Genomic DNA, 26745 nt, shown 5'->3' on the forward strand with positions numbered 1-26745 from the left:
ATATAGGGACTTTGGTGTACTATTTACCTAAAATCGTACGAAAATATATATGGGAGCTATATCTAAATCTGAACCGATTTTCAGGAAATTTAGTACACGTCGTTCTAGGCTTAATTCAGAACGCTGTGCCAAATTTCGTGCAAATCGAAGGATATATAGGGACTTTGGTGCACTATTTACCTAAAATCGGACGAAAATATGTATGTGAGCTATATCTAAATATGAACTGATTTTTCCCAATTTCAATACGGTTCGTCCTTGGGCCAAATAAGTGAACTGTGCCAAATTTCATCCAAATCGGATCACAAATGCGACCTGTACTTTTTTAACAAAAATACATGAACGGACAGACGGACGTGCATAAATCGACTCAGAAAGTGATTCTATGCATTTTCTCAAAAATGCATAGAATGAAATTCCCCCATACGTATAATGGACTATACACGACATACACTGGATTATATTCTATATGATGACTCCAGGGAATATTTGGGGTTGATAAAATAAATTAAATTTGAGTTTTTTCTCAATTCGCAGACTTGAGAGATATAAGACTTTGATCCAGTTTGTATGTTTTGATATTAAATTTTTATCTGACTTTTTATTAAAAATAAATTATTTAATAAACTCCTCGTTCTTCACAAGTTTCCTGGTTAATGGTGCATACATACTAAAATATCCTACTCCTCTCTTTACAAAAAAAAAAAATATGGGTGCATAATTATTAATTTCTTGTTTGTATTTTTAACGAATGCTTATATTATGCAATGATGCATCATAAAAAAATTATAATTTATACGTATTTAGTAGCTAGCTACCTTATTTGTAAGCCTCCCCCTCCACAAAGTAACCCCTTTACCTATGTATGTAATAAGTAAGCCTCCTCGTATATACCCCTATAAACCATATAACGGGCAAGCAACCCTCTTTTGTAGGTTCTGTTTTATTATTTTCATCATCATTCTCCTCCTCCTCTTTTTTGTTCAATTTTATGTTGGTTGGCTTATTTCAACATGATTTGCGTATATTTGTATGTGTATACTTTTTGTGGCCATCTAGCCTCCAACAGTTTCCCGACCCCACCCCAACTTAAGCCATTACATAGATCATAGAGAGTATTATTGCCCTCCGAATATCCCCACCACCTAGGTATTATGGCTATTGCATTTGGTTTATTTTGCTCTGTGTGTGTTTCCCTACTTGTTCCAATTTTTTCTCTGTGTGCGTTCTTTTTTTATTCCAATATTTTTCTTGATTGCATTCTAGGGTCGTTTATTCACTAAAACCAAATTCGAATAGCCGCAGTTATTTACCGGCAAATATAACCGTACATGGCACATATCACACCAATATCATTACCGGACCAATTGAATTATGGTAAAATTTGAAAATTGAATAATTGTGTAATTTTTTATTTTATTTCAAAAAAATATATATAAAACAAAATTTAACAAAAAAATGTATCCCAAAAAAATGTATTTAAAATTTAAGAATGGTGCCGATTTTTTTCATTTTTGCACACATGATACAAGTTTTCAAAATTATGTATTTCAAATATATATTTGGTTGTCGATATCAGTTTTTGGAAAAACTATATATCCTCAAAATTTTGGTATCAGGTGTGCAAAAATCCTCTTTTTAAATTGAATATCAAAATTCAATCGTCATTATCATCCGCATTTTGAATTAATGCATGCGATTGCACTCTGTAGGGTGTAAAACGAAAACAGTATTTGAATTTTTGTAATTATTAAAAGTTCCTATTCTTAATTAAAAAAAAAAAACAATTTTTAAGATCGCATGTATCGAAAAAATGTGAAACGTTTATTTGGTCCTCATTTTCCAAGTGGCTGATTTATTTGGATTTTTTAAAATATATTTTTTGAGGGCTATCAGAAGCTTGTATGTTTGAAAAATAGTCCTTCAAAGGACTATTTTTTTAAAAATATATAGAAAACGTGGATTTGTATACCCTTCACCACACTGTGGTACAGGGTATTATGTCTTTGTGCATATGTTTGTAACAGGCAAAAGGAAACGAGATAGACACATGGTTCCTTTTGAGAATATGCATAGAATCACTTTCTGAGTCGATTTATTCATGTCCGTCCGTCTGTCTGTCGATGTTAAATTGTAAACAAAGTACAAGTCGCATTTATGATCACACAGTTCACTTATATGGCCCAAGGACGAACCCCATTGAAATTGGGAAAAATCAGTTCAGATTTAGATATAGCTCACATATGTATTTTTGTCCGATTTAATGTAAATGGTGCACCAAAGTCCCTATATATCTTTCGATTTGCACGAAATTTGGCATAGCGTACTGAATTAAATCTATAGTGATGTATGTTAAGTTTTGTGAAAATCGGTTCAGATTTATATATAGCTCCCATATATAGTTTCGTCCGATTTGAGGTAAATAGTGCACCAAAGTCACTATCTATTCTTCGATTTGCAAAAAAGATGGCATAGCGTACTGAATTAAGTCGAAAACGATGTGTGTGTGTCAAATTTCATAAAAATCGGTTCAAATTTAGATATAGCTCCCATATATATTTTCGTCCGATTTTATTTCGATTTGCACGAAATTTCGCATAACTTACTGAATTAAGCCTAGAGTGATGTCTGCCAAGTTTCGTGAAAATCGGTTCCGATTTGGATATAGCTCCCATATATATTTTCGTCCGATTTAATGTAAATGGTGCACCAAAGTCCCTATATATCTTTCGATTTGTACGAAATTTGGCACAGCGTAATGAATTAGGTCTAGAATGATGTGTGTCAAGTTTCCTGAAAATCGTTGCAGATTCGGATATAGTTCCCATATATATTTTCGTCCGATTTAAGGTAATTGGTGTACCAAAGTCTCTATATATACTTCGATTTGCACGAAATTTGGCATAGCGTAAAATCGGCTCAGATTTGGATATAGCTCCCATATATATTTTGGACCGATTTTGGGTACATAGTGCACCAAAGTCCCTTTATATGCTTCGATTTGCACAATATTTGGCTTAGCTTACTAAATTGAATCTAGAATGATGAGTGGTGAGTTTCCGGAAAATCGGTCGAGATTTCGATATATCTCCCATATTCGTCCGATTTTATGTAAATGATGCACCAACGTCCCTATATATCATTCGATTCGCACGAAATTTGGCACAGCGTTCTGAATTAAGTCTAAAACGATGTGTGTTAAATTTCGTGGATATCGGTTCAGATTTAGATATAGCTGTCATATATATTTTCGTCTGATTTTCGGTAAATAGTGCACCAAAGTCCTTTTGTATCCTTCGATTTGCACGAAATTTCACATAGCGTGCTGAATTAAGTCTAGAACGATGTGTGTTAAATTTCGATTTGCAGGAAATTTGGCATAGCGTACTGAATTGAGTCTAGAATGATGAATGGTGAGTTTCTGGAAGATGGGTTTAGATTTCGACATATCTCCCATATATATATTCTTCCGATTTTATGTAAATGGTGCACCAAGGTCCCTATATATATCCTTCGATTTACACACAATTTGGCATAGCGTACTGAATTTAGTCTAGAGAGATGTGTGTTAATTTTCGTGAAAATCGGTTCAGATTTAGATAAAGCTCCCACATATAGATTATATTTTTAACAAACGGCGTACCGAATAGCGTGTACATATAGTCGGCCCAGTTCGACTTTACTACTTTTCTTACTGGTTTAAAATATTTTTGAGGACTATCAGAAATTTATATGTTTTAAAAATAGTTCTTCAAAGGACTGCCTTCAGAAGTACTTTTTTAAATATATAGGGAACGTGGATTTTTTAAAATGTATATTTTTTAGGGGACTATAAAATGAGTAGATTAAAAAAAACAAATATTTTTAGGGGACTGTAATAAGCGTAGATTAAAAAAAACGTAGATTTTTTAAAAACGTTTTTAGAAGACGTAGATTTTTTTTAATATTTTTTAGTTTTTCTTTAAATGTTTTTTTTCTAACAAATATGTTTTAATGGCTATTAGAAACATAGATTTGTTTAAAATAATTTTTTAAAAACATAATTTTTTAATAATGTTTTTCCTAGGGACTTCTAAAATTGTATATTTTTAAAATATATTTTTTATGAAGCATCACGGATTTTTTAATATGAAAAATATCAATTTTATCCGGAAATCACCTTAGTCGTTTACCAACGTCCTCATTTTTGATATCTAAACCAAATTCTATTTAAATCCCTGCATCTTTAATACCACCCCCATCACACCTCTACTCTACCTATTGCACAACGGGTAATTTATTTTCTAATCTAAAAATAATGTTTGACATGATTTCTAAATTAAATATTCTACCAAGCATATCAATTTCTGTCTACCTCTCATCCTTCGTCTCTCACTTTGCCACTTTGAAAAATGTCCTTGAATGAAATCTAAACTAACCTCCTCGTATCTAAGTTCACATTCGTTTAAGGATTAGTTTTAAGATACAGAAGCACAGAACATTGCAGCTCATCTTTGAGTGCTGCTGCATCTCTCTATGTGTGTGTGTGAACTAGATTTGTCGTACATTCTTTTGTAATGTTGTTGACCCAAAAGATAGATGCGACAAAAACTAAAAAGACACACCTCCTTCACTCAAACAAACGGAGGAGGAGAAATCATGTTTTCTTATTGCAAAAAAAGCGATGTTCATCATGACCCACTAACCACACAATTGCATTAGTTTTAAACATATGGTTAATCTCAGAGGCCTAGATGTTTTAGGAGAAGAAAAAAATGCAAACTGCTTTGGGAAAAATATAAATGTCTACAGATTTGTAGTTTTATTTATTTATAGCAAAACACATTTTGTGAGGATAGCCCTTTGAGGAAGAAATAATGTGTTTTCTAGGTTGCAAAGGCTGTTAAAACTTAATTTATGTATTAGGTATTTTTAGGGTGAGGTTAAATATTTAAATATCCTACAGTATTTTTTACGATGTTGGGTACAAATGGGTAAAAATAGTTAAAACAAAAATATATATATCCAATACACTCTTCTACAAAGAGATTCAGCGGTCTATTGTTTGTCATACATTTTGGGAATAACCATTGGAATCTGAAATGTATTACAGGGCTACTGAGAGGGCCTGTTGGACTGAGAAGGATCCGTCTTTACAGAGAGCAGACTATTTTTTTAAAAGAGAACATCTGAAGTATATGAGAGATCATTTAAGACCTTTTAATGATCTTAAAGAAATATGAAAATAATTATAAATACGCTGCTGCCTAGGAGGGATGTCAAAAGTAGTGTTTTCACTCTATTAACCAGATTGGAAATTGGCTGTGAATCCAACAGTACCCTGCAGTAGAATGTGGACATTAAAAATATTTAGCGTCGATCGGGACATTCTATTGGAGCTATGTCATGATAAATTGCTACTGGGAGAAAAAGAAACCAAACTATAGACAGGTTAGAAAATTAGACTAGGGCTTTGAACTACCGAAAATGACGCCTTACGGTGGAAACACATGTCTGAAATCTTCAAAAAAAGCGAGTAAAGGGCGGATCGCTATATGGGGGCTATACAAAATGTATCCAGATAATGATAAATTTGGTACACATTTTCAATTCCCTAATTCTAATTCAATTAATAAACGTGCCCAGAAGCTCCCAGAATACCCCAACTACTTTAATAGTAAATCATAGAATACCGAAAATTGGGCAGTTTTCCGTAATCTACAATATATAAGGAAATTTCTTAGTGTTTGTACATATACAGTTTTCTGAGCAAGGTTCAGGAAAAGTAAACAAGAAAGACGAAAATATCGATTCCTTGTCTTTAGGAACCCTATCAGGTATCTTATCACCGATATTTATACCCTACACAACTATGTTGTCAGGGCATTATAACTTTGTGCAGCCCAAAGAGTTTGTAACGCCGCGAAATATTGGTCCTAGACCCACCTTTAAATATACTGATCGTCATATCTCGACTAGCTGAGTCAATATAGACATGCGTGTCCGTCCGTCCGTCTGTCCATTATAATTTGTAAACACGATACAGGCCACAGTTGTGGACCAATCTTCACGAAATTTTGCATGTAGGATGGGTTATGGCCAATGAAGACCCCTATTGTTTTTGGTAAAGATCGGTTAATATTTAGGTGGTGAAAAATGTACAACCACACAAAGTTAGATTTTCATGGAAGTTGTGTAAGGATTTATATGGTCGGCCCGTCCGACTATACTGCTCCGCTCACTGGTTTTAGTATATGATTAATGAAAATAAAAACGATAAAGACGCACAAGGGGGAACAAGTCTAGTTTTGAAATTCTTACCATAGGTAGTCCTGGAGACCCTGAATACAGTAGTATAATGTATTTCTTGCAGAAATCCGTACATGATATGGAACTGTAAAATTTCGCTTGGAACTTTTTATTTTCACATGATTTTTATCATATTAATGCGTTTGATTACAAAAATTTAATTTGCTTATCGAATACCTTCCGAGATATGGCCTTCAAAATTCCGCGCTACCCTTTCAAAATTCCTAAAAATAATATGGGTATCAATTCAAAACGACACAAAAGCCAGTTGTTAAAATATAATTATCTTATTAAATTATCTTATTAAAGTCCATATTTTGGGAGACGTTCTTATATTAATTTAGAAGTAGGTGGTCGATGGATTCTCCTTTTAATTGCATTAGGCCGGAATTTACGACTTTCTACTATGGACATATGGAAACTATAGCTACGCAACAGAATCTCCTCTGCATAAACATTGTGCCCCAATACATTTATTTTCAAATCAATGTTTTTAAAAAAATACATTCTATAAGAAAATTACAAATTTGGAAGCAGGACTTCAAAACGTTGCCTTAGACAATTTTTGAAATACAAGGGCCCGAGCTAAACTTTGAATGCCTATTTAAGTCTCAACCCAGAAACTTGATCTATTGCCACTTTTCATAATATACTCCTAAGGGCTTTCATTGTCTTAAGTAATTTTTCATCCCAGACCATGACTTCGATTTTGTATCACAGAGTTACTATAGTTCAGTTGTTCATTAATAATCTAATTCTATTGGATCTTATTCCGCAAATCTATGGGGTACACCACAATTGGTTCACCCGATGTAGAAAAGCGAACAAGAGGAGTCGTTATGCACTATGGGAACGTGAACTCTCAAATCGTCTCAAACCCGCGCCTTTTTGACCGCTCAAAATGTATTAACGTTTGGTCATCTCCTGTACAATGTTATGTTGAAACGGTTGATTTTGTTTAACACACCATCAAGCAAAAATATATGGTCAACGATTTTTTATAGCCAAATACTGTTGAAGCTTCAAAAAACTGTATTTGGAGTTGCCAAAAAGTGTTATGCCAATTGGGTAAGGCGAATGATGGTCGAACACTGGAAAATACTTTGCAAAACAATAACACCACCAAAAATAGATATAGAGGACTTCGTAAACTATTGAAAGGCTTTTTCAGAAAGTCTTCTCTTCATATTAAAAAAAAGTGAACCGAAAACCAGTAAGGAAAGTAGTAAAGTCGGACGGGGCCGACTATATAATACCCTTCACCACTTTGGACGTCGCATTTTTAAAGGATCAGTAAAATGAAATTGAATCCATAAACATGTCATTCTGCAACCGATACTAAATTTTTCATTTGGTCAGATACAGAAGTTATATCTAAATCTGAACCGATTTTAGGAAACTTAACACACATCATTCTAGACCTAATTCATTACGCGGTACCAAATTTCGTGCAAGTCGAAAGATATTAAGGGCATACCATTTACCTTAAATCAGACAAAATTATATATGGGAGCTATATCTAAATCTGAACCGATTATCAGGAAACTTAACACACATCATTCTTGACCTAATTTCGTGGCCCAATTTCGTGCAAATCAATGGATATATAGGGACTTTGGTAAACCCTTTACATTAAATCGGACGAAAATATATATGGGAGCTATATTTAAATCTGAACCGATTTCCCGGAAACTTGACACACATCATTATAGACCCAATTCGTTACGCTGTGCCAAATTTGGTGCAAATCGAAAGATATATAGGGACTTTGGTACACCATTTACCTTAAATCGGACGAAAATATATATGGGAGCTATATCTAAATCTGAACCGATTTTCAGTAAACTTAACACACATCATTCTACACGTAATTCATTACGCTGTGCCAAATTTCGTGCAAATCGAAAGATTTATAGGGACTTTGGTGCACCATTTACATTAAATCGGACAAAAATATATATAGGAGCTATATCTAAATCTTAACCGATTTTCAGGAAACTTAACACACATCATTCTAGACTTAATTCGTTACGCCGTGCCAAATTTCGTGCAAATCGAGATATATATATATATAGGAACTTTCGTGCACCATTTACATTAAATCGGACGAAAATATATATGGGAGCTATATCTAAATCTGAACCGATTTTCAGTAAATTTAACACACATCATTCTATACCTAATTCATTACGCTGTGCCAAATTTCGTGCAAATCGAGAGGTATATAGGGACTTTCGTGCACCATTTACATTAAATCGGACGAAAATATATATGGGAGCTATATATAAATCTGTTACGATGTTTACCAATTTCAATAGGGTTTGTCCTTGGGCCAAATAAGTGGGATATGCCAAATTTCATCCAAATCGGGTCATAAATGCGACCTGTACGTTGTTGACAAAAATACATGGACGGACGGACTGACGGACGGACATGCGTAAATCGACACAGAAAGTGATTCTATGCATATTCTCAAAAGGAACTATGTGTCTATCTCGTTTCCTTTTGCCTGTTACAAACATATGCACAAGGACATAATAAACTGTACCAAAGTGTGGTGAAGGGTATAAAAATCGAACCGTTTTACGAGACCCCATATGCATATTTTCTTGTCTGTTGAAGTCATGAAATAGCTCACAATATTTGATATTTGACAATATATGACTTCGTAATTTTGCACACATATTGTTACTACTACTAGGATGTATAATATTGGAAATGGGATATATCGTCCATGTATAGGCATAACTCCCATATAACGATACCCCTAAATATTCGGAATTTTGAGCACGCTTTTTAAAAGAAATGACTGTAATCTTGTTTATGTTCTCATTGTGTAGTCCAACTTCCTAACAAGATTTAACAATATTATACATTTTTAAGGTATCTCATATTTATTACTATGGATTCTAATTGGACCTAAACCAATATAGATTGGTTCCGATCGATTTTAGATATTTTGAATGTCCAACTCCGATCAGAAAGCTCCAAATTTACATAACACCCTTATCAAGTCTATTTGTATAAAGTCTCAGACAATAGTCTTTTTTTGAGATTTTAGAATTTTACAAAATTATGTCGTCTAGTGTTATGTTGTTGCGGAGGCGCTAAATGAATTTGGCTACATAAAAAATCAATGCAAAAGACAACAACAACTAAAAACCAATAAATCTAAATTCACGTTTTCGTTTTCCCAGACTATGTGTGGAAATTAGTTTTCTTGCACTCGTCTGAGTGTCAAATTACAAGAGGTTGGGTTTCGGTTTAAAAATGTCTGGAAAATTGTGTTGTTAATTCGGCCACAGAAATGGAAACAATTTCATAATAATAACATAAAAATCGAAAAAAAATCAAAAATAAAATGTATGTACGTGAAAAGAAGAATTAAAATCTGAAACAATTAGCATGTGTAACACGCTGAACATTTTTATTATTATTACGCTTTTAACTTGGCAATGCACTTTGCACATTATTTAATTTAGCTGTTGTTTTAAAATATATGCTGAATTTTAAAAATTTTGAACGTTTTTCTATTTTACACTTACAATGAAACAATATTATTTAATATTACACTCTGATGTTCACTTAATCTCTTGAAAAATTTTTACATACATTAAAGCCGCAAAAAATGGAGTTATTGCATGTGTACCTCCACTGAATTCCAAATCACAGATTCAGTGAACATCAAATATTATTGCTGTCATGTTGCCATAAACATATGTGCCTTGGCAGACAGACAGATTATATTTCTTTTTCAATTTAATATTTTTTTCCTTTTGATATAAAACATCAATACATACATAGATATTTTTACCATGTTTGCTGTGATTGAATTTATTTGTCTGATGTATTTCATTTTTGTTTTCTTCTATTTTTTTCGTCTCCGTTTATCATTTATAGGACATCGCTGTTCATTGTTACCAGCTTGGTTTATGCCATCATATTGATTGTCGTTTGCATCGCTTACGTTATAAGCGATGTGACAACACATCGTCTACCCGTGCTATACTATGAAAGCTTCTTTACGTATTTGTATGGTGTCAGCATACTCTTCCTACTCTATGTCTTCTGTTTTCTGTTACAGGGTAAGTACAAAGATAATGAATATTTTTTGGAAAATTTTATTTTTTTTAATTGAGAATTTGAAATAAGTTTTGTTAAACGTGAAATGTGTTACTCGAGGCTTGTCCGAAAAGTTTTGTGAATATTTTATTTTTTAGGGGACAAACAATTCTTATAGCCTCCACCATAACGTTATGTTATGTTAAAATTTGAATAACGTTTGCAAAACCTCGAAATGTTTACTGGAGACCTCCTGATCAGAATAAAATTATATTTCGATATAGCCATGACCCTCGGACCAGCTATGGAAACCACAATAGAGCTCACAGTATTTAAGATTGAGCTTTGAATACGTTGGCTCTACTCCTAAAATGTTTGAAAACGAGAACTATATGTATAGGTATAGACCCAATGTAGGTATAGACCCAATCCATATATATTTCACTCGAATTGACTGAAATTTTGTTTTTCGGGTGTTGCAAATCTTCCTACAAAAAACCAGTAAGGAAAGAAGTAAAGTCGGGCTGGGCCGACTATATGATACCCTTCACTACTTAGGGTATATTCTACATATGTATTCGAAAAGACGTCGCTGTACTGTTTAAAGATTTCAAGCAAACCTGCCAGAGATTAATTTATATTAACTTCAGTACGTTGTGTCAATCGGCCTAGCTATGGATCTTTAGTGCACAATTTACTTTAAACCATCACATCATTCTAGACTTAATTTAGTACGCTATGCCAAAATTCTTGCCAATCAAAACATTTGCAGGGACCTTGGTGCACCATTTACCTAAAATCGGGCGAAAGTATATATGTAAACTATATCTAAATCTGAACCGATTTTCACGAAACTTAGCACACATCATTCCAGACCTAATTCAGTGGGCTATACCAAATTTCCGTCTTTCCATTATAATTAGTAAACACATTATTGGCCACAGTTATCGTCCGGTCATCTATTATAATAGTCTAAGCTATATAGGGATTCTGACGAAGGAATTCTAATACAATAATACAGACCAAAACAATTTTAAGGATTATTGTTGTCGGAAACTATACGAACTAATCCATAATATTCAACATAGATTTCCGAAGACTTTAATTGCCTGTGTGGCAAAGGATAAAGAGAATCCTGTACATCTATTTGACGGTATGATGAAATATGACAACTTTTAAAAACTTTGGCAACTTCTGCGTATCATGTTCTGAGGTAAAAATTAAGGTCATCATACCACAGATATCTTGACCGATTATTATCCTAGCCAGATCCAATTTCTCTGCAAGATGTTTTAAACTCGAGAACAAAATTGTGACCTGAAGATTTAGTAGGAAAAATATAAAAATAAATCTAACGCCCTTAATCGATAACCGAACTTAAACGTATATCTTGTGATATTGGGTTCATCGATACAGCTATTCGAGATATGACGAACGGTATAATAAAAGTTAGATCGATATATTACAAAATCTGGGGTCAAAAACTAAATTATAACAATTCTATTTAACTAAAGTTTCAAATTATCCGATCATGTTCAATTAAGGGATTGATTACGACTTTTTTGTGAATTTTTCAAAATTCTCCACAATTTTTGTACAAATCCTACCTAGGCTAATTTCCAAACATTTTAAATCCTATTTTCTTTTTTTTTGCAGAAAGTTCCTGTTGCAATGGCGGCAACAATCAACCGAAATCTCCTAAAAAAGAAAAGAAATCTAAAAAGAGCAAGGAAAAGGATCCAGCCGATTCGAAAGATGCGAAAGGTGCCAAGGATTCCGGCAAGAGTAAAGCTAGTCCTTATCAGGTTAGTACAATTTTTAATCAAGCAATCAATCGATCATCATTCCAAAAATCGATTCTTCGAAACAGTTGATTAAACATAACTTGTCTTTCATTTTGTTTGTTAATTTGTAAAAATTCTAATTAAAGAAGGAAAACTTTTTTCCTATTCATACATTTACTTTCTAATTGGAATCCTTGTTTTTTCATACTCAAACTGTTGTTGATAATGTATATTAATAATGATTTGTTTCGTTTTTTTTTTAATTAATACTATTGTTGTTGTTTTTTGTTTTTACTTTCAATTCAACATCGGCTAATAAATGATGTTGTCGCTTTGTTTCTATTCGCATCATCCCGTAAATACTCCTTAATCATCCCGTAAATACAACCTATCAACCACAAACAAACAATCAAACACACACACCCAAATCAACATTAAAAATACAACAACACAACTCTCCAAACCGAATGACGAAACGAACGACCAAAACCAATCAACCAACCAAACATCCATCCATCCGAACCAACCAACCAACAAAAAAAAAATCTCAACTGAATGTCGTTGTTGTACTATCGTTATTGTTGTAACCCTACTCTTCTACTACTCCTTGAAACTTTGTTAAAATCCTGTTTGCTGTCCTTTGTCATGTTTCTTTCTCTGTGTGTGTGGTGCATCTATGTGTTTTTGTTGCATATGGTGTGGTGTGGTCATAAAAATAACTTTGACATTTTGTTATGGTCTTTAAAAATAACTAATAAAAATGCTTTAAAATCTATGCAAAATTGTTTTAATATGCTAACAAAAAACTTTTGTGACCACACAACACATGTACATACACACACCTATATGCTATGCACTCACACATAATCAGGAACGTTATCCTGTAAAGAAACGTGATTTAGTCAGACAAACTTTATTAGCACAACAGGTAAACATTAATTTTTTTTCTACATATATATTTTGCTATACACATATTAATATAGATATACATATATGTGTGTATGTCCGCCTCTAACAAATTACTAATCCACTGACGAAAAATATATACTTTGTAATTAATTAATTTGTAGATTTGATATTAATATGTATGTGTATTTGGTGTGGTATAAATAATTGTTATAAGTTATCTGAAAACTTGATTTAATTGGGAATTTCAGAGAATAATGATCGGAAATTTGGTGTAAACTTATATTATAAAATATGTTGGTTATATGTGTATTATATAAATCAGGAGATTCCGCAGCGATAGTAATAATTAGAAAAAGTAATGTATATCCTTCAACACAAGTCACTTTAATGGTGACTTTTTGTTTAACACAGTTTGTTGCACTGAAATGGTACATAGTGGATTCTCCCTCATTAAGCAGTGTACCCGTATTGAAATTGGGTTTTCAACTCACACGAAAAAAATACTACTAAACACATCGAATGCACAAGGATATGGTGATTTTTAAAGAAATAGACCTATATTAAAATGTTTCTGCAAGACAAGGACATTTATATCTCATTTCTAGAGATGATAATTACCTGGTAAATATCCAAGGGGTACGCTTTTGTGGGGCCTATATCAAAACTTGGACCCGGGACTCTATTTTCCATTTGAATATTTGCGTTTAAGCAAAATTTTTGCCGCCTAAGTCAAGTGATTCGGCAGTTAATGAGCTTATACTCAATTTTTGGGTAAATACTCGGTTATTTACCCATGTATTTACCCACTTATTCAAAGTATCGTAAAACTATCCATTCTAAATCGAATTGATAACAGAAACCCGGAAATAGGGTGCAAGATGTTGTATTACCGATTCAATGTAGTAAATACCCACAAATGGGTATATACCCAATTTACCGGGTTTTTGCTCTTTGGGTATTTAACCACTGCCCATCTCTACCCATTTCTAATACAAAGAATTCCTAGATGTAGTAGCAATGTCTGTGTTTTATAGCTCTATGTTATCCTTATAGCTCCGATTTTTTCGGCACAATATAACGATTTTCTGTGCACAGATTTAATAAATAATAAAAAATATTTTTCGAGAGTCCTATATAAGGCGTGGGTTTTCTTTTTTGCAAGAATGAAAAATAATTCTGATGACACAATTCGAACAATTTGAGTTTTTGCCATATTCTTTATATTGAAAAGCGCATAACTTGAACAACAATTTTAATTTTTGAAATTTTTTATTTGACATTAGTCGTACATAATCTTGAACTATGGAAAAAATATAATTCTGATCCGAAGTTATAGGGGTTTCAGAAAAATGCTTCGATGGGACTACAAACATAATATACAATCCACCTACAAAAGTGTATCGATGAGCATAAATTATTTTATGACAGAATCTAGAGGAAAAGTCATAATTTAATCGTGGCAAATGCTCGCTAAAAGACGAAAGTCGTCCAAAACGGCCGTCTTTCTAAGGAACATTGATGCTGTATGTGAACTAATAATGTAAATCGTGGTGTGAAATAGTCATCTCAAGTCACAATTATTTTTGTCCCCGCACCTAAAAAATATATGTATGTCAGATATTTAGTTGAAGCCTATAAGAACAATGTTTTGAAGGAGAATCAAACGGATTGGTAACAACTAAAAAAGTGTCAGCCTGTGTAGCCGACAGATATATACCCTCCGCCTATGCATTAAGGAGATCTTCGGAATTACACACAGGTTTTATTATTCGCGTTATATTAGGTACATATATGTTTTTATCAAACAGGTTTCGAATTTAATGTTCATCAAATCGGTTATTCTATTCACTTTAAATAAAATTTACAAGCTTATGAAATATTTGCCATTTGTGCAGGAGCTAACGGAAGGAGACGACCGACGGGCCCTAACTTCGGACTTGATCTAGGCTTAGTAAAGATAATATGTTTTGCAAAACAAAAATCGGATATTCCATTTTCCTTATGTATATATATAAACATTTTGATCCTTTTTGGGCGAGGCATCAGAAAGAGTGGACCGATATTCACCTTCTTCGAACTTAAACTATGTTCGGAAGAAATATTTCGATGTGCAAAATTTGAATGAAATCAGTTACTCCCTTGGAGCGGACGGACATTTGTAAATCGATTCAAAACTGTCTGAAACGGATTTGGTCCAAAGAAACATGGGGTCTAAACCAATATTTCGATTAGGCACATTTTTGCCATATCAAAGTCTATATACCCTCATTAGCCATAAGGTAGAGGGTTTACAAAAGCTTGGATAATTGGTTTAAAAGTTGTGGACAAAGTGCTTCGGCAATTGTTTTGGTGTATAAATCGTGGTGGAGAATACTTCGATAAATAAAAAACCGTGTTATATAGAAGCCCTGGTATTTAACAGTACCGCCAGATGTGGAGATCCTAAACCCATTTTTCAATCGGAATTTAGAGTTTAAGAGATTTTCTTCCAATAATTTGTCATTGAAGGTCCAAGAAACAATTCACCCTACAAAAAATTATAAATATTGTTCATCTTTTCAGAGTAGCCCTCATATAGCAGTACCCTCCAATTTTCTGTATTTTTTAATGTTATGCAGAAAATTTCCCTATCAAAAATGATCAATATTGATCCATGTTTCGGGATAGCTCACATATGACGGTACGCCACATAACTTGGGATATTGGGGGTTTGCCCACTTTATTTTGGGTTGTTATTGGGAGAAATACATTCCTACAAAATTGATCAATATTCATCCACGTTTTAGTATATGCCCTCAATATTCCACATTTTGGTATAGGCTCTTTCCGTTATTTTGAGAATTTGAAACATGTTTTTCTGCCGTGCTGGCTCTTATTTTATATCTTGAGCTCTCATTGATTGGAAAATCTTCCTACAAAAATCATAAATATACCTTTATCTTTACGTATATTCCATATAATAGTCCAGCCAATTTTTTATGAGTCCAAGGCACATTTTCCAAGCGTATTGGCTCTATTTTAGCATTACGTATTGGCATTCCGGAACCTTAATGGGGAAAGCGCATTTATACCAAAACATTATAAGTCCATATTTCTACATTGCCTCATAAAAAGGTCACCCGTCATTTTCGGTTTATTCAAGGTCCTAGTCCAAATTTACAACCTGAATGTCTAAAGTATGGTATTCATGGCATAGCCAACATATCAAAGTTCCGATCGATTTTAGATATTTTAAATGTCATTCTCATGATAAAAGGCATTTAAGGTTTATACCAGACAAAATTATCGACGTTTTATACACTCACCCGACTTTCGTCCTTTCCTTACTGGCTATTTGTACCCTTTACCACACTGTGGTACGGGGTATGTAACAGTCAAAAGGAAACGAGATAGACCCATGGTTCCTTTTGAGAATATGCATAGAATCACTTTCTGAGTCGATTTATGCATGTCCGTCCGTCTGTCCTTCCGTCTGTCTGCCCATGTTAAATTGTAAACAAAGTGCAGGTCGCATTTATTATCCGAATTGGATGAAATTTGGCACAGCTCTTACGATTTTTAACAAATGGTGCACCAAAGAGTCAAATTTAGTCCGATTGGCACGACATTTTGCACAACGAACTGAAGTTATGATAGACTAAAGTGTTGCAAGTTTTATTGAAATAGGTTCAGATTTAGATATAGGTCCCATATATATGTTCGTTCGATTTATAGCAAATTGTACACCAAAGAATTAAATGGTGCACTAAATAATGAACTGATGATTGTGGATGAACTGGAGATTATATCTTCAACAGCGCTCGATTCACATATAGACACAGATCATATATGTAAAGTATTCCACTTTCATATCAATGGTCCCTCAAAAATGTGAGGTCTGTTAGGATGCATTTCTTGAATATAGCCAAAGTGGTAAAAGGTATCATATAGTTGGCCCCGTCCGACTTTACTACTTTCCTTACTGGTTTTATCTTTTATTTTTTCCAACTCCAGCAACTCCAGGGCTGGCGAATCCACAGCCCTTGTTAATCCTTAGTCCAATTCCTATTAATCAAGTTTTCAGATCTACTTATTACGATATTTATCTGGGTAGAGTCTTATATAAATGTCGTATATATAATTTAAATAATAAGAATACTCTTTTACTAACTCTATGCCTTATTTATTCCAACTAATAAACATTCACTTGGTGGTGTTCGACAATATAAATATGGGTAGTTATACGGTTATTCCATTTAAAAGATATGTATTGAAAATGTGTTTATATAATTTCGGTTTATAAACAGATTTAATAGATAAAAGTTTGAATAACCTGAGAAATATCTATTGATATACCTAGTAGGCATTTTATTTCGTATTATTTCCGAATTTTCTTATTATAAGAAACAAAAAATATTGGTTGTCCATATATCAAATTAAACTTTCTCCTAAGAGGAAATTATATATTTGTTTGTAATTACAAAAATCTATTTCAATTGAAGACATGGTAAATGAAATTTTGAATTTAGTGAAATTGACAATTCGTCAGGTATAACTATCTGGTTTTGTTTATAAATTTTGTATAATCAATTGTAATAGTTTCGTCTCTTAAACTTACATTTAAGGCCCAAATAACCATTAAATCCATGAAACTAATGTGACATCAATTAATTAATTTAAAAATTAATTCGCTTTGGTCCACTGTACGATAACCAAATTAAGAACGAACAAAACATCAACATAACCGCTGTGTGCTCAAAAACCAATTATGGTTGCACACCAATGACGGCATTACATTATGACAGATGGACAAACAATTTTTGCACTCACTCAGTCAGACGATACACGAACACACACACTGACACTGCATCCATTCAACGATCGCCAAACACTTTATGTTGTTCAGCATCAATCAATTATCACAATACACTTAACATGGCCTACTAGTAGCAACAACGGCGTAAGCAGCAGTATCAGGCTCAAAAACTAATAAACAAAAAATGTATATATTCGTAATTGTGTCAAAAGTAGGTTATATCGTAAGTTGAGTTGTGACAAATGTGTTAAAAGTCATAAATTGATGTTATAGCTCTTAAATGTCAAAATAAGAAATAAGACAAATAAACTGCTAAGCTTCTTCTGTTAACAAGAAAAATAAAAATAAAAAATATTATTATTGATGGTTGACATTTAGGCCATTTATGGATGTGGGGGTCAATCGTATTTGTAAATAAATAATATTTATTAAAAACATATATATTTCTTTTTGTCTTCCCCCATCAGGTTAACACTTGTTGCAAAGTCTTGGCCCTCTTCGTCTACATTGTCGTATTGACGGCTCTTCTGTTACATTTTATTCTGGTTTTCCATTGGACAGTTACGATGCTAGTTTTTCTATTCTTAGGTGTTGTCCACTATGTGTGGATACCAAAATTTCTTGGTCGGGTAAGCTTTCAAGCTTTACACAAAAACAAAAAAATTAAAACAAAACAAAATTTCCTAGTAATTTTGATGTGTCCACACATTTGATTGCTTGATGACATTACCCTAGGCTTGACCAAGCTTAAATGTTTTCAAATTGTTTATTTAAATAAATTATTTAGACAGTGCTAGTTTAACAGTCTGCATATATATTCAAAGACTGCTTAAAAATATGCCTATAGAAATATTAATTGATTTTTTTTCTTAACAGGTGAAAAATATATTTGTTTACTTACCTTTTTGATTTTTAAAATGGGTTTTGAGTTTCAGGATGACTCTGAAAGAAAAGAAAATATGAAATCAATAATTTGTATTATAATGAATACAATAGAGATTCTGAGGCAATTTTTCAAAGACAAGCTAATTTCTTTCTGATGGAACTTGAGTTGGAGGGTATCGAAACATCAACAGAAGATTTTTCGGGGACCATAACATGGGGTTGATTTTTTCAACCAGCATTACAAGCACGGATTATATATTTCATTCAAGGACGTTTACACGCATGAATTCTCACAAGAGTGGATTTTTTAAAAAGTTTTTTTCAAATTTATTTTTACAAGGTGGATTTTTTTAAAAAAAAAATATTTTTAGAGATCATGGTGTGTTTTTTTTTAAGAATATTTTTTCATGGACCATAACAAGTGGTGTTTAAAAAAAAAATTCAAGAACCATAGAACCGTGTTTTTAAGAATATTTTTTCAGAGACAATAGAGTCGGGTATTTTTTAAACAATAATTTTTCATTTTTCCGAGGACATCGGAATATCTTTGTTTTCAAGAATAGTTTTAAAGACTTTCTAAAGCGCATTTGCTTTTAAAGAATATTTTTTCAGAGACCTACTGAAGCGTATTTTTTATTACGCGTAGTGCAGATTTTTTAAAATATTTTGGTTAACAATATATCTTAGAGAACTTTCATATGCATAGTTTATTACAAATCTTCCTCAGAGGACTATCAGAAGCATATCTTTTTATACCCTTCACCACACTGTGGTACAGGGTATTATATCTTAGTCCATATGTTTGTAACAGGCAAAAGGAAACGATATAGACACATGGTTCCTTTTGTGAGTATGCATAGAATCACTTTTTAAGTCGATTTATGCATGTACATCCGTTTGTCCGTCTGGGTGTCCATGTTACAAGTACAGGTCGCAATTATGATCCAAACCCTATTGAAATTGGGAAAAATCGGTTCAGATTTAGATAAAGCTCCCATATATATTTTCGCCCGATTTGATGTAATCGGTCCTTATATATCTTTCGATTTGCACGACATTTGGCACAGACTAATGATTTGGGTCTAGAATGATGTGTCTTAAGTTTCCTGAAAATCGGTTCAGATTTAGATATAGCTCCCATATATAGTTTCGCCCGATTTAAGGTAAATTGTGCACCAAAGTCCCTACATATCTTTCGATTTGCACGAAGTTTTGCATGATGTTCTGAATTACGTCTAGAATAATGTGTGTTAAGTTTCCTGAAAATCGGTTCAGATTTAGATATAGCTCCCATATATATTTTCGTCCGATTTAAAGTAAATGGTATACCAAAGTCCCTATATATCTTTCGATTTGTACGAAATTTGGCTCAGTGTAATGAATTAGGTCTAGAATGATGTGTGTTAAGTTTCGTGAACATCGGTTCAGATTCAGATGTAGCTCCCATATATAGTTTCGTCCGATTTAATGTAAATGGGTTGGTATACCATTTACATTAAATCCCTATATATGTTCCGATTTGCACGAAATTTGGAATAGCGTACTGAACAAAGTCTAGAATGATGTGTGTTAAATTTCATGAAAATCGGCCCAGAGCGATGTCTGCCAAGTTTCATGAAAATCAGTCCAGATTTAGATATAGCTCCCATATATAGTTTCGTCCGTTTTAATATTAATAGTGCACCAAAGTCCCTAAATATCCTTCGATTTGCACGAAATTTGGATTTACAAATAAAGGGAGAACTCAAAATGTGGCCGAATGCACAAACATACTAAAATAAGTGTAACCGACCATGTGACAAGTTTCGATGAAATCGGTTTAGATTTCAATATTTTGCTTTAAATTTATTTACATAATTTTGTCCCATTGTGAGAAGCAACTCTATATCTGACCAAAATTTAGTATAGGTTGCAGAATGACATGTTTAATTTCATGTTAATGGTCCTTCAAAAATGCGACGTCTGTTAGGATTCCATTTGTTGAATATACCCAAAGTGGTGAAAGGTATCATATAGTCGGCCCCGTCCGACTTTACTACTTTACTTACTGGTTTAATAATATAGTTTAAAGGACTACCAGAAGCATAGCTTTATTGTAACTAGAGTTATATTAAAAGCCTTGATTTCTAAAGAATATTTTTTCAAGAACCACCAGAAGAAAAACTGTGGTATTGCAGGTGACCACATCTGACGCCATATAATTCACAACATTTAAATTTGTTTACAGCATTTCATAATTTACACACACACAAACAAATTACAAAACAATTCGCCAAGGTATTGGTAAATAACATTGCATGTATTTATACTCCTTATACTCTAACAATAACACAAATCGAAAAACAGTCATCTAATCCAAAATCCAAGTCACTAGAACTCAGTAAATCCTATATCCAAAAATACCGTATAATATTTGAAAATGCGAAGAATTTTAATAATAATAATTTATTTTACAATTTCTAATTTTATTACCCATTCCCCCCTCCAAAAGGACTCTCAAGCTGATGCTGAAGTTGCAGTAACACCAAAAAATTCACGCAAACGTAAAACAACCCACAGTGATTTGACACATGGCAGTTTCTTTTTACGTGTCGGGGCTATTGGTAAGTGGAAAATCAATATTGAACATAAGATTTAAAAAAAATGGTCCCTGTCAATGTCAAATGTAATAAAAAATAAATTTTCTGAAATACTCAATAACGACTCTGTCAAATATAAAATAAATATTTGGGGAATATATTAAATATTTAATTTGAAATCAAATTCCTAAATTAATTAATAATTACTTATACAATAAGTTTTTAAATAAATTTGTCTAATAATAATTGATTTCGTTTTTTCCCAACAGCTTTTGGTTTGGGTGCCATGATTTATATTGGCTTGGAATTTGGCTCGTTCTTTGAAATACCCTTCGATTCACCCTGCCATCACATTTTGATTGGCGTCAATCCACTGTTGCAGATGATCTTTACCTTTATGCAAATGTATTTCATCTTTATGAATGCCAGAGTAAGTTTTATTTGTTGTATTGTATAAAAAATATAATATTTTTAATTATTTTATATTTAAAAAAAATATATTAGTTTCTAAATGATTTTTAAAGCCATATGGGTGTAGAAATTTAAAACATAAATGCAAATGGGGTATTTTAGAAAGAATGCATTTAACGAAAGCAATACTGACTTCTTCCAAGTTTAGGTGATGAATTTAATGGAGAAACAAATCGTGAAAATCGTTGTCCACGATTATTTTTTGTGGATGTGGATATAGGAAAATCATTGAATTCCAAGTCTTGTTTAAAATTATGTGTATGCGCTCATATTGTCACGGTACAGAATGATTTGCCCTATGATGTTCGTTTTTAGAATTTTTCCAAAAACTCTTGGTAAAGAAATGATGGTATACCACTCAGACTTAGCCATACTCGGTCCTCATGCGGAACATGTTTGGCAAAGAAACTGGTAACCATTTGCTTCAAAGTGCTGCTTTAACAAACATTTTTTGTCGAATTGAGCTCGTCTTCGAAGACCCATGAAAACAAACCTATAACCTGCCATTAGAAGTGAGCTGTCCGTAATGCTAGTTTGTTGAATGGTCTGCTGGTTTACAAGAAAACGTCTGTATTCGAACAAGGCCATGTCGATACACTTGAACCTCAACATGTTTCAACTTTTGTTAAGTTTATTTGAGAAGTGCTGGTAAATCCAGCATATTCAGGAATTCATCATATATCGTAACTTACATCGCACTGTGGAATGAGGAAAAACTTACATCGCGATGTGGAAAGTTTGAAATAAATTGAATATAGATATGGTCCTAGACCCACCTTTTGGTATACCGATCGTCATGCCTGTACGTCCGTCTTCCCATTATAATGTGTAACCTGTAGTTATGGAGCAATCGCCACGAAATTTTGCATGTAGATTCGGTTCTGGCTAATGATGACCCGGATAATATTTAGGGGATGAAATGGACTAAATCAATTGGGTCAAATGATGCCGCAGAGGAGCTGTAGACACCTAATTATTGGTCAAGAGATTGCAAATATCGCGAAATATAGATCCATAAGAACTTAAAGCTTAGTGTTAACATAGGGTCGGCCCTTCCGATTATATCGTTTAAAACTCTTATTTTTAAATGATTATAAGAAGAAGAGGCGTAGATTTTTTAAAAATATCTTTTTGGAGGTCTATATGAAGCGTAGATAATTTAAAATATCTTTTTGGAGGACTATAAGAAGCGTAGATAATTAAAAATATTATTTTGAAGGAATGGAAGAATCGTAGATTTTTTTGAGGAATATCAAAACCGCGATTTTTTTTAATTTTTTAAAAGACTATCTGTAACGAGAATTTCGTAAAAATATTTTTTACGACAACCAACTGCGTGAATTTTGTACAAATATTTTTTTTAGGACTACCAACTGCGTGAATTTGTATACTCTTCACCATACTGTGGTACAGGGTATTATGTATTTGTGCATATGTTTGTAACAGTCAAAAGGAAACGAGATAGACACATGGTTCCTTTTGAGAATATGCCTATAATCACTTTCTGAGTCGATTTATACATGTTTGTCTGTCCGTCGGTCCGTTTGTAGATGTTAAATTGTAAACAAGGTACAGGTCGCATTTATGATCCGATTTGGATGAAATTTGGCATAGCTCACTTCTTTGGCTCAACGACGAACCCTAATGAAACTGAAGAAAATCGGGTCAGATTTAGATATAGCTCCCATTTATAGCTTCGTTCGATTTCATGTAAATGGTGCACTAAAGTCCCTATATATCTTTCGATTTGCACGAAATTTTGCATGTAGTACTGAATTAGGTCAGTAATTGCTGGACCGTTTACATTAAATCAGTCGAAAATATATATGGAAACTATATCATAATTTGGAACGGGTTTAATAGGTGCGGCCGGTTCTTCGCACACTCTTCTAATGTAACTATAGGTTGATAATGGCCATTGACAATTTTATTTTATTTTTATATAATTTTTTTTCTTATTTTAATATATATATATATATTGTATTATATTTTTTCAAAAATAATATTTTAAAACAATATTTTTATCAGACTTAGGCTTGGACTAAGACCATTGTCAAATAAACGTCTCATATAATAGTAATAATACTCAGTGTTTTAAAGGGACGAGCAGTATTGTTTCTCGTTAAATGCATTCTCTTTTTAAAATCCCAGTAATAACTGAAAACAATTCGCAAATCATGTTCACTTATGCTTAGCAAATCATTATCAGTATCATCATCGTCACTTCATATTTTTCTCTTTCCCTTCATTCCAAATACAACAATCAATTGGCATACAATTGTAAAACATACACACACACACAAATAATACATAAATTCATAATCGTTCATTCATGTGAAAAATTTCATGGAAATCATGCAAGCTTGTTGGTAACCCAGTGAACATTTATGATAAAGTCCAAAAAAATTTAAAATTAATACGGTATTGGGTAGAAATACTAAAGAAAATCTTCGATTTATTGATAGAATTATTATAAGACAACTCACTCAATTTCCATAAAATGTTCGCTGGGTTTTATCGACACACACACTCTTCAAACATTTCCACTCGATCCACACAAACACTACGAGAAAACAAATATCCAAAAGAAAAATTGAAAACAAAATTTATTTTTGCTATGCTGCTAATTTAACTCATGCAACCCTTCTCCCTTTCCCCCTACTTTTGTGTCATTCGTTAAACCATCTGTATGTATCACCGCGCAGACTAGGCCACCATACCAGGTATGATTTTGATTTTTGCTCTGAAATCATCACATTTTTTGGTTCGTTTATTAAAGGCTTTGCTTTTAACTTTTTATGTTCAAGGCTATTAATTTTCTTAAATTAAAATAAAAAATTAGGTGTGTGTATGTTCCGGTTATGTGGAACATCCTAATGGCTTTATTTTTTCGGGGGCAAATAACTCCTAAATTTGTGAACAATAAATTAAAGAATAAATTGTCCATGTTAAAACAGAGAAGTTGTTGTATCCAATATTAATTTCTCACTCTCTCTCCCTCTCTCACTTTCGAAATGGTTACAGTTAAATATCCACCGTTTCAAGGTTATTGCCCGTTTTGGTCTAATGCATGTGGTAGCCACCAATATCTGTGTCTGGATACGTACCCTGGTCAAGGAGTCTTTGCTTGAAATCACTCTCTATCATCAACGTCGTGATCCCGATCCCAATGAATCTTCAATTGGCCAATCGATTCGCCAACATGCCCTGCGTCATGCCGGCACTGTGTTGCGCACCCATTATGGACCCAATGAAGAATTCGAAGTCTTGGATGGTGAAGATCTTTTGCCTAAGGATGCATACACCACCAATGGTGTCCTGTCGAAAATGTTGGCCAAAACTGTGGATGGTATTTCCAAAACATTGGGTATGGGCTCAAATGAGGTGGCCGACCCCACGACAAGTACCACTACCACCACCACAACTACAACAATGAGACCGGCATTTACCACACCCTATCAATGGCAAAGCACTACTGTGGCACGCAAGTTGAAGAAGTTTATCACTAGTACCACGGCGGCGGCAACCATGGGCACATCGTCTTCAACACCCAGCACGACGACAACAACTTCAACATCTACGACCACAACAACCACCGCGTTGCCAGCCACCTCACCATTGGCGACAACAACGACCACAGAATTACCCTTTAACAGTTACCAGCAGAATTTGTACTCCTCCACCGGTTCTCCATTAGCTGCTGCAGTAGAACATTTGGCCTCCTCCCCAACCACCACCACAGCCGCGGCTGAGACCACCGCCTCTGCGTTTGATACCTCTAGTGTAGCCTCCAGTGTAGCATCATTTTTCTCATCTCTCATGTCAAGCACCCCATCATCACCCATCACCTCAACCACCACCACAAACATTCCCATCTCCACTACCACCACCACCACTGCATCATCCTTGGCCGACAAGACCACCGAAAGTTCATTGGGATTCATTAACAATCTCATGGAAAATAGTTACCAAACCTTCTCCGGTATTTCCCATCCTGAGGCAGCCAGCATTGTGGCCTTTGAGAATTTCGAAAACCTAGACAACATCTACCCGGCAGCCCTGTCCTCCAATGTGGGCACCCTGAATTCCACCGCCTGCGGTCGTGTCGATATCATGGGTACCATTGTATACGATTCGGCTCCCTATTTGTATCCCTTCATCATTGAGTATTCCCTGATTGGTGCCGTTGTCCTCTATGTCATGTGGAAACACATTGGCCGCTATCCCGGACGCATGAACGACGATGATTTGGAACATCGCCTGGAAGTGATGCTATCACGACGGGCTGTGGCCATGGCTCAACAGGCACGTTCCGGTCGTGTGGACTGTGTCGGCTCCTCGAAAGGTTTATTCTTTGGTCTATTGTTGTTGGTGGGTGCTTTGATATGTTTGATACTCTTCTTCGTCTTGGTGCGTCATCAGCAGTTCTCGTTGCTGGCCATTTATTTGGCCGATGCCAGTCATTGTATATTAATGGTATTTGCCATTTTGGCCATAATTATTGGATTTATAAGGTAAACACATTAACACACATACGCAAATCGATATTAACATTTTATATTTCTTTACAGAGTTAAAAATCTGAAATTCCGTTGTGAGGAACAATCCAACTTGAATGACATCCTTTTGCGTATCTCTGCTTTCGGTCTATTCACCTATTCCGTATTCTCCGTCATCTCGGGCAGTCTTAAAGTTTTGGAACATGAACCCAGCCTTTTGGTTACCACCACCAGTGCTGTTGCTGTCCTTCAAGTCATTTTACAGCTGCTGTTCATTGCCGATGTTTCTCGTCGTCGTGTCCATTTACCCGAACATGATCGCAGCAAACCGGGTCGTCAAATTGTCACCTTCTTGTTGATCTGCAATGTGGCCATGTTCGCCATTTACACATTTGATGCTCAAAAAGTATACGCCAATCCCGTAAGTAGATATGTACGTGAGCAATATTCGGCTATAATGGAGATATACGTAT

The 26745-nt window shown here is 33.9% G+C and overlaps 1 protein-coding gene across 1 annotated transcript; it reads left to right on the top strand.

Annotated features, from left to right (window-relative positions):
- Nucleotides 1-1264: 1264 nt before the first annotated feature.
- On the top strand, nt 1265-26745 carry LOC133327624 (proton channel OtopLc-like; the record flags this gene model as incomplete). The annotated part of the gene is made up of 7 exons (XM_061536150.1): nt 1265-1377; nt 10189-10373; nt 12007-12155; nt 21215-21326; nt 21572-21732; nt 24798-26287; nt 26345-26745. Coding segments are annotated over 7 exons (2611 nt in total), but the record flags the coding sequence as incomplete, so codon positions are not given.

Source organism: Musca vetustissima, unplaced genomic scaffold (genome assembly GCF_032173495.1).
Source record: "Musca vetustissima isolate MV318-11 ecotype Yass unplaced genomic scaffold, APGP_CSIRO_Mvet_v1 utg11327, whole genome shotgun sequence".
Classification (NCBI taxonomy): Eukaryota; Metazoa; Arthropoda; class Insecta; order Diptera; family Muscidae; genus Musca; species Musca vetustissima.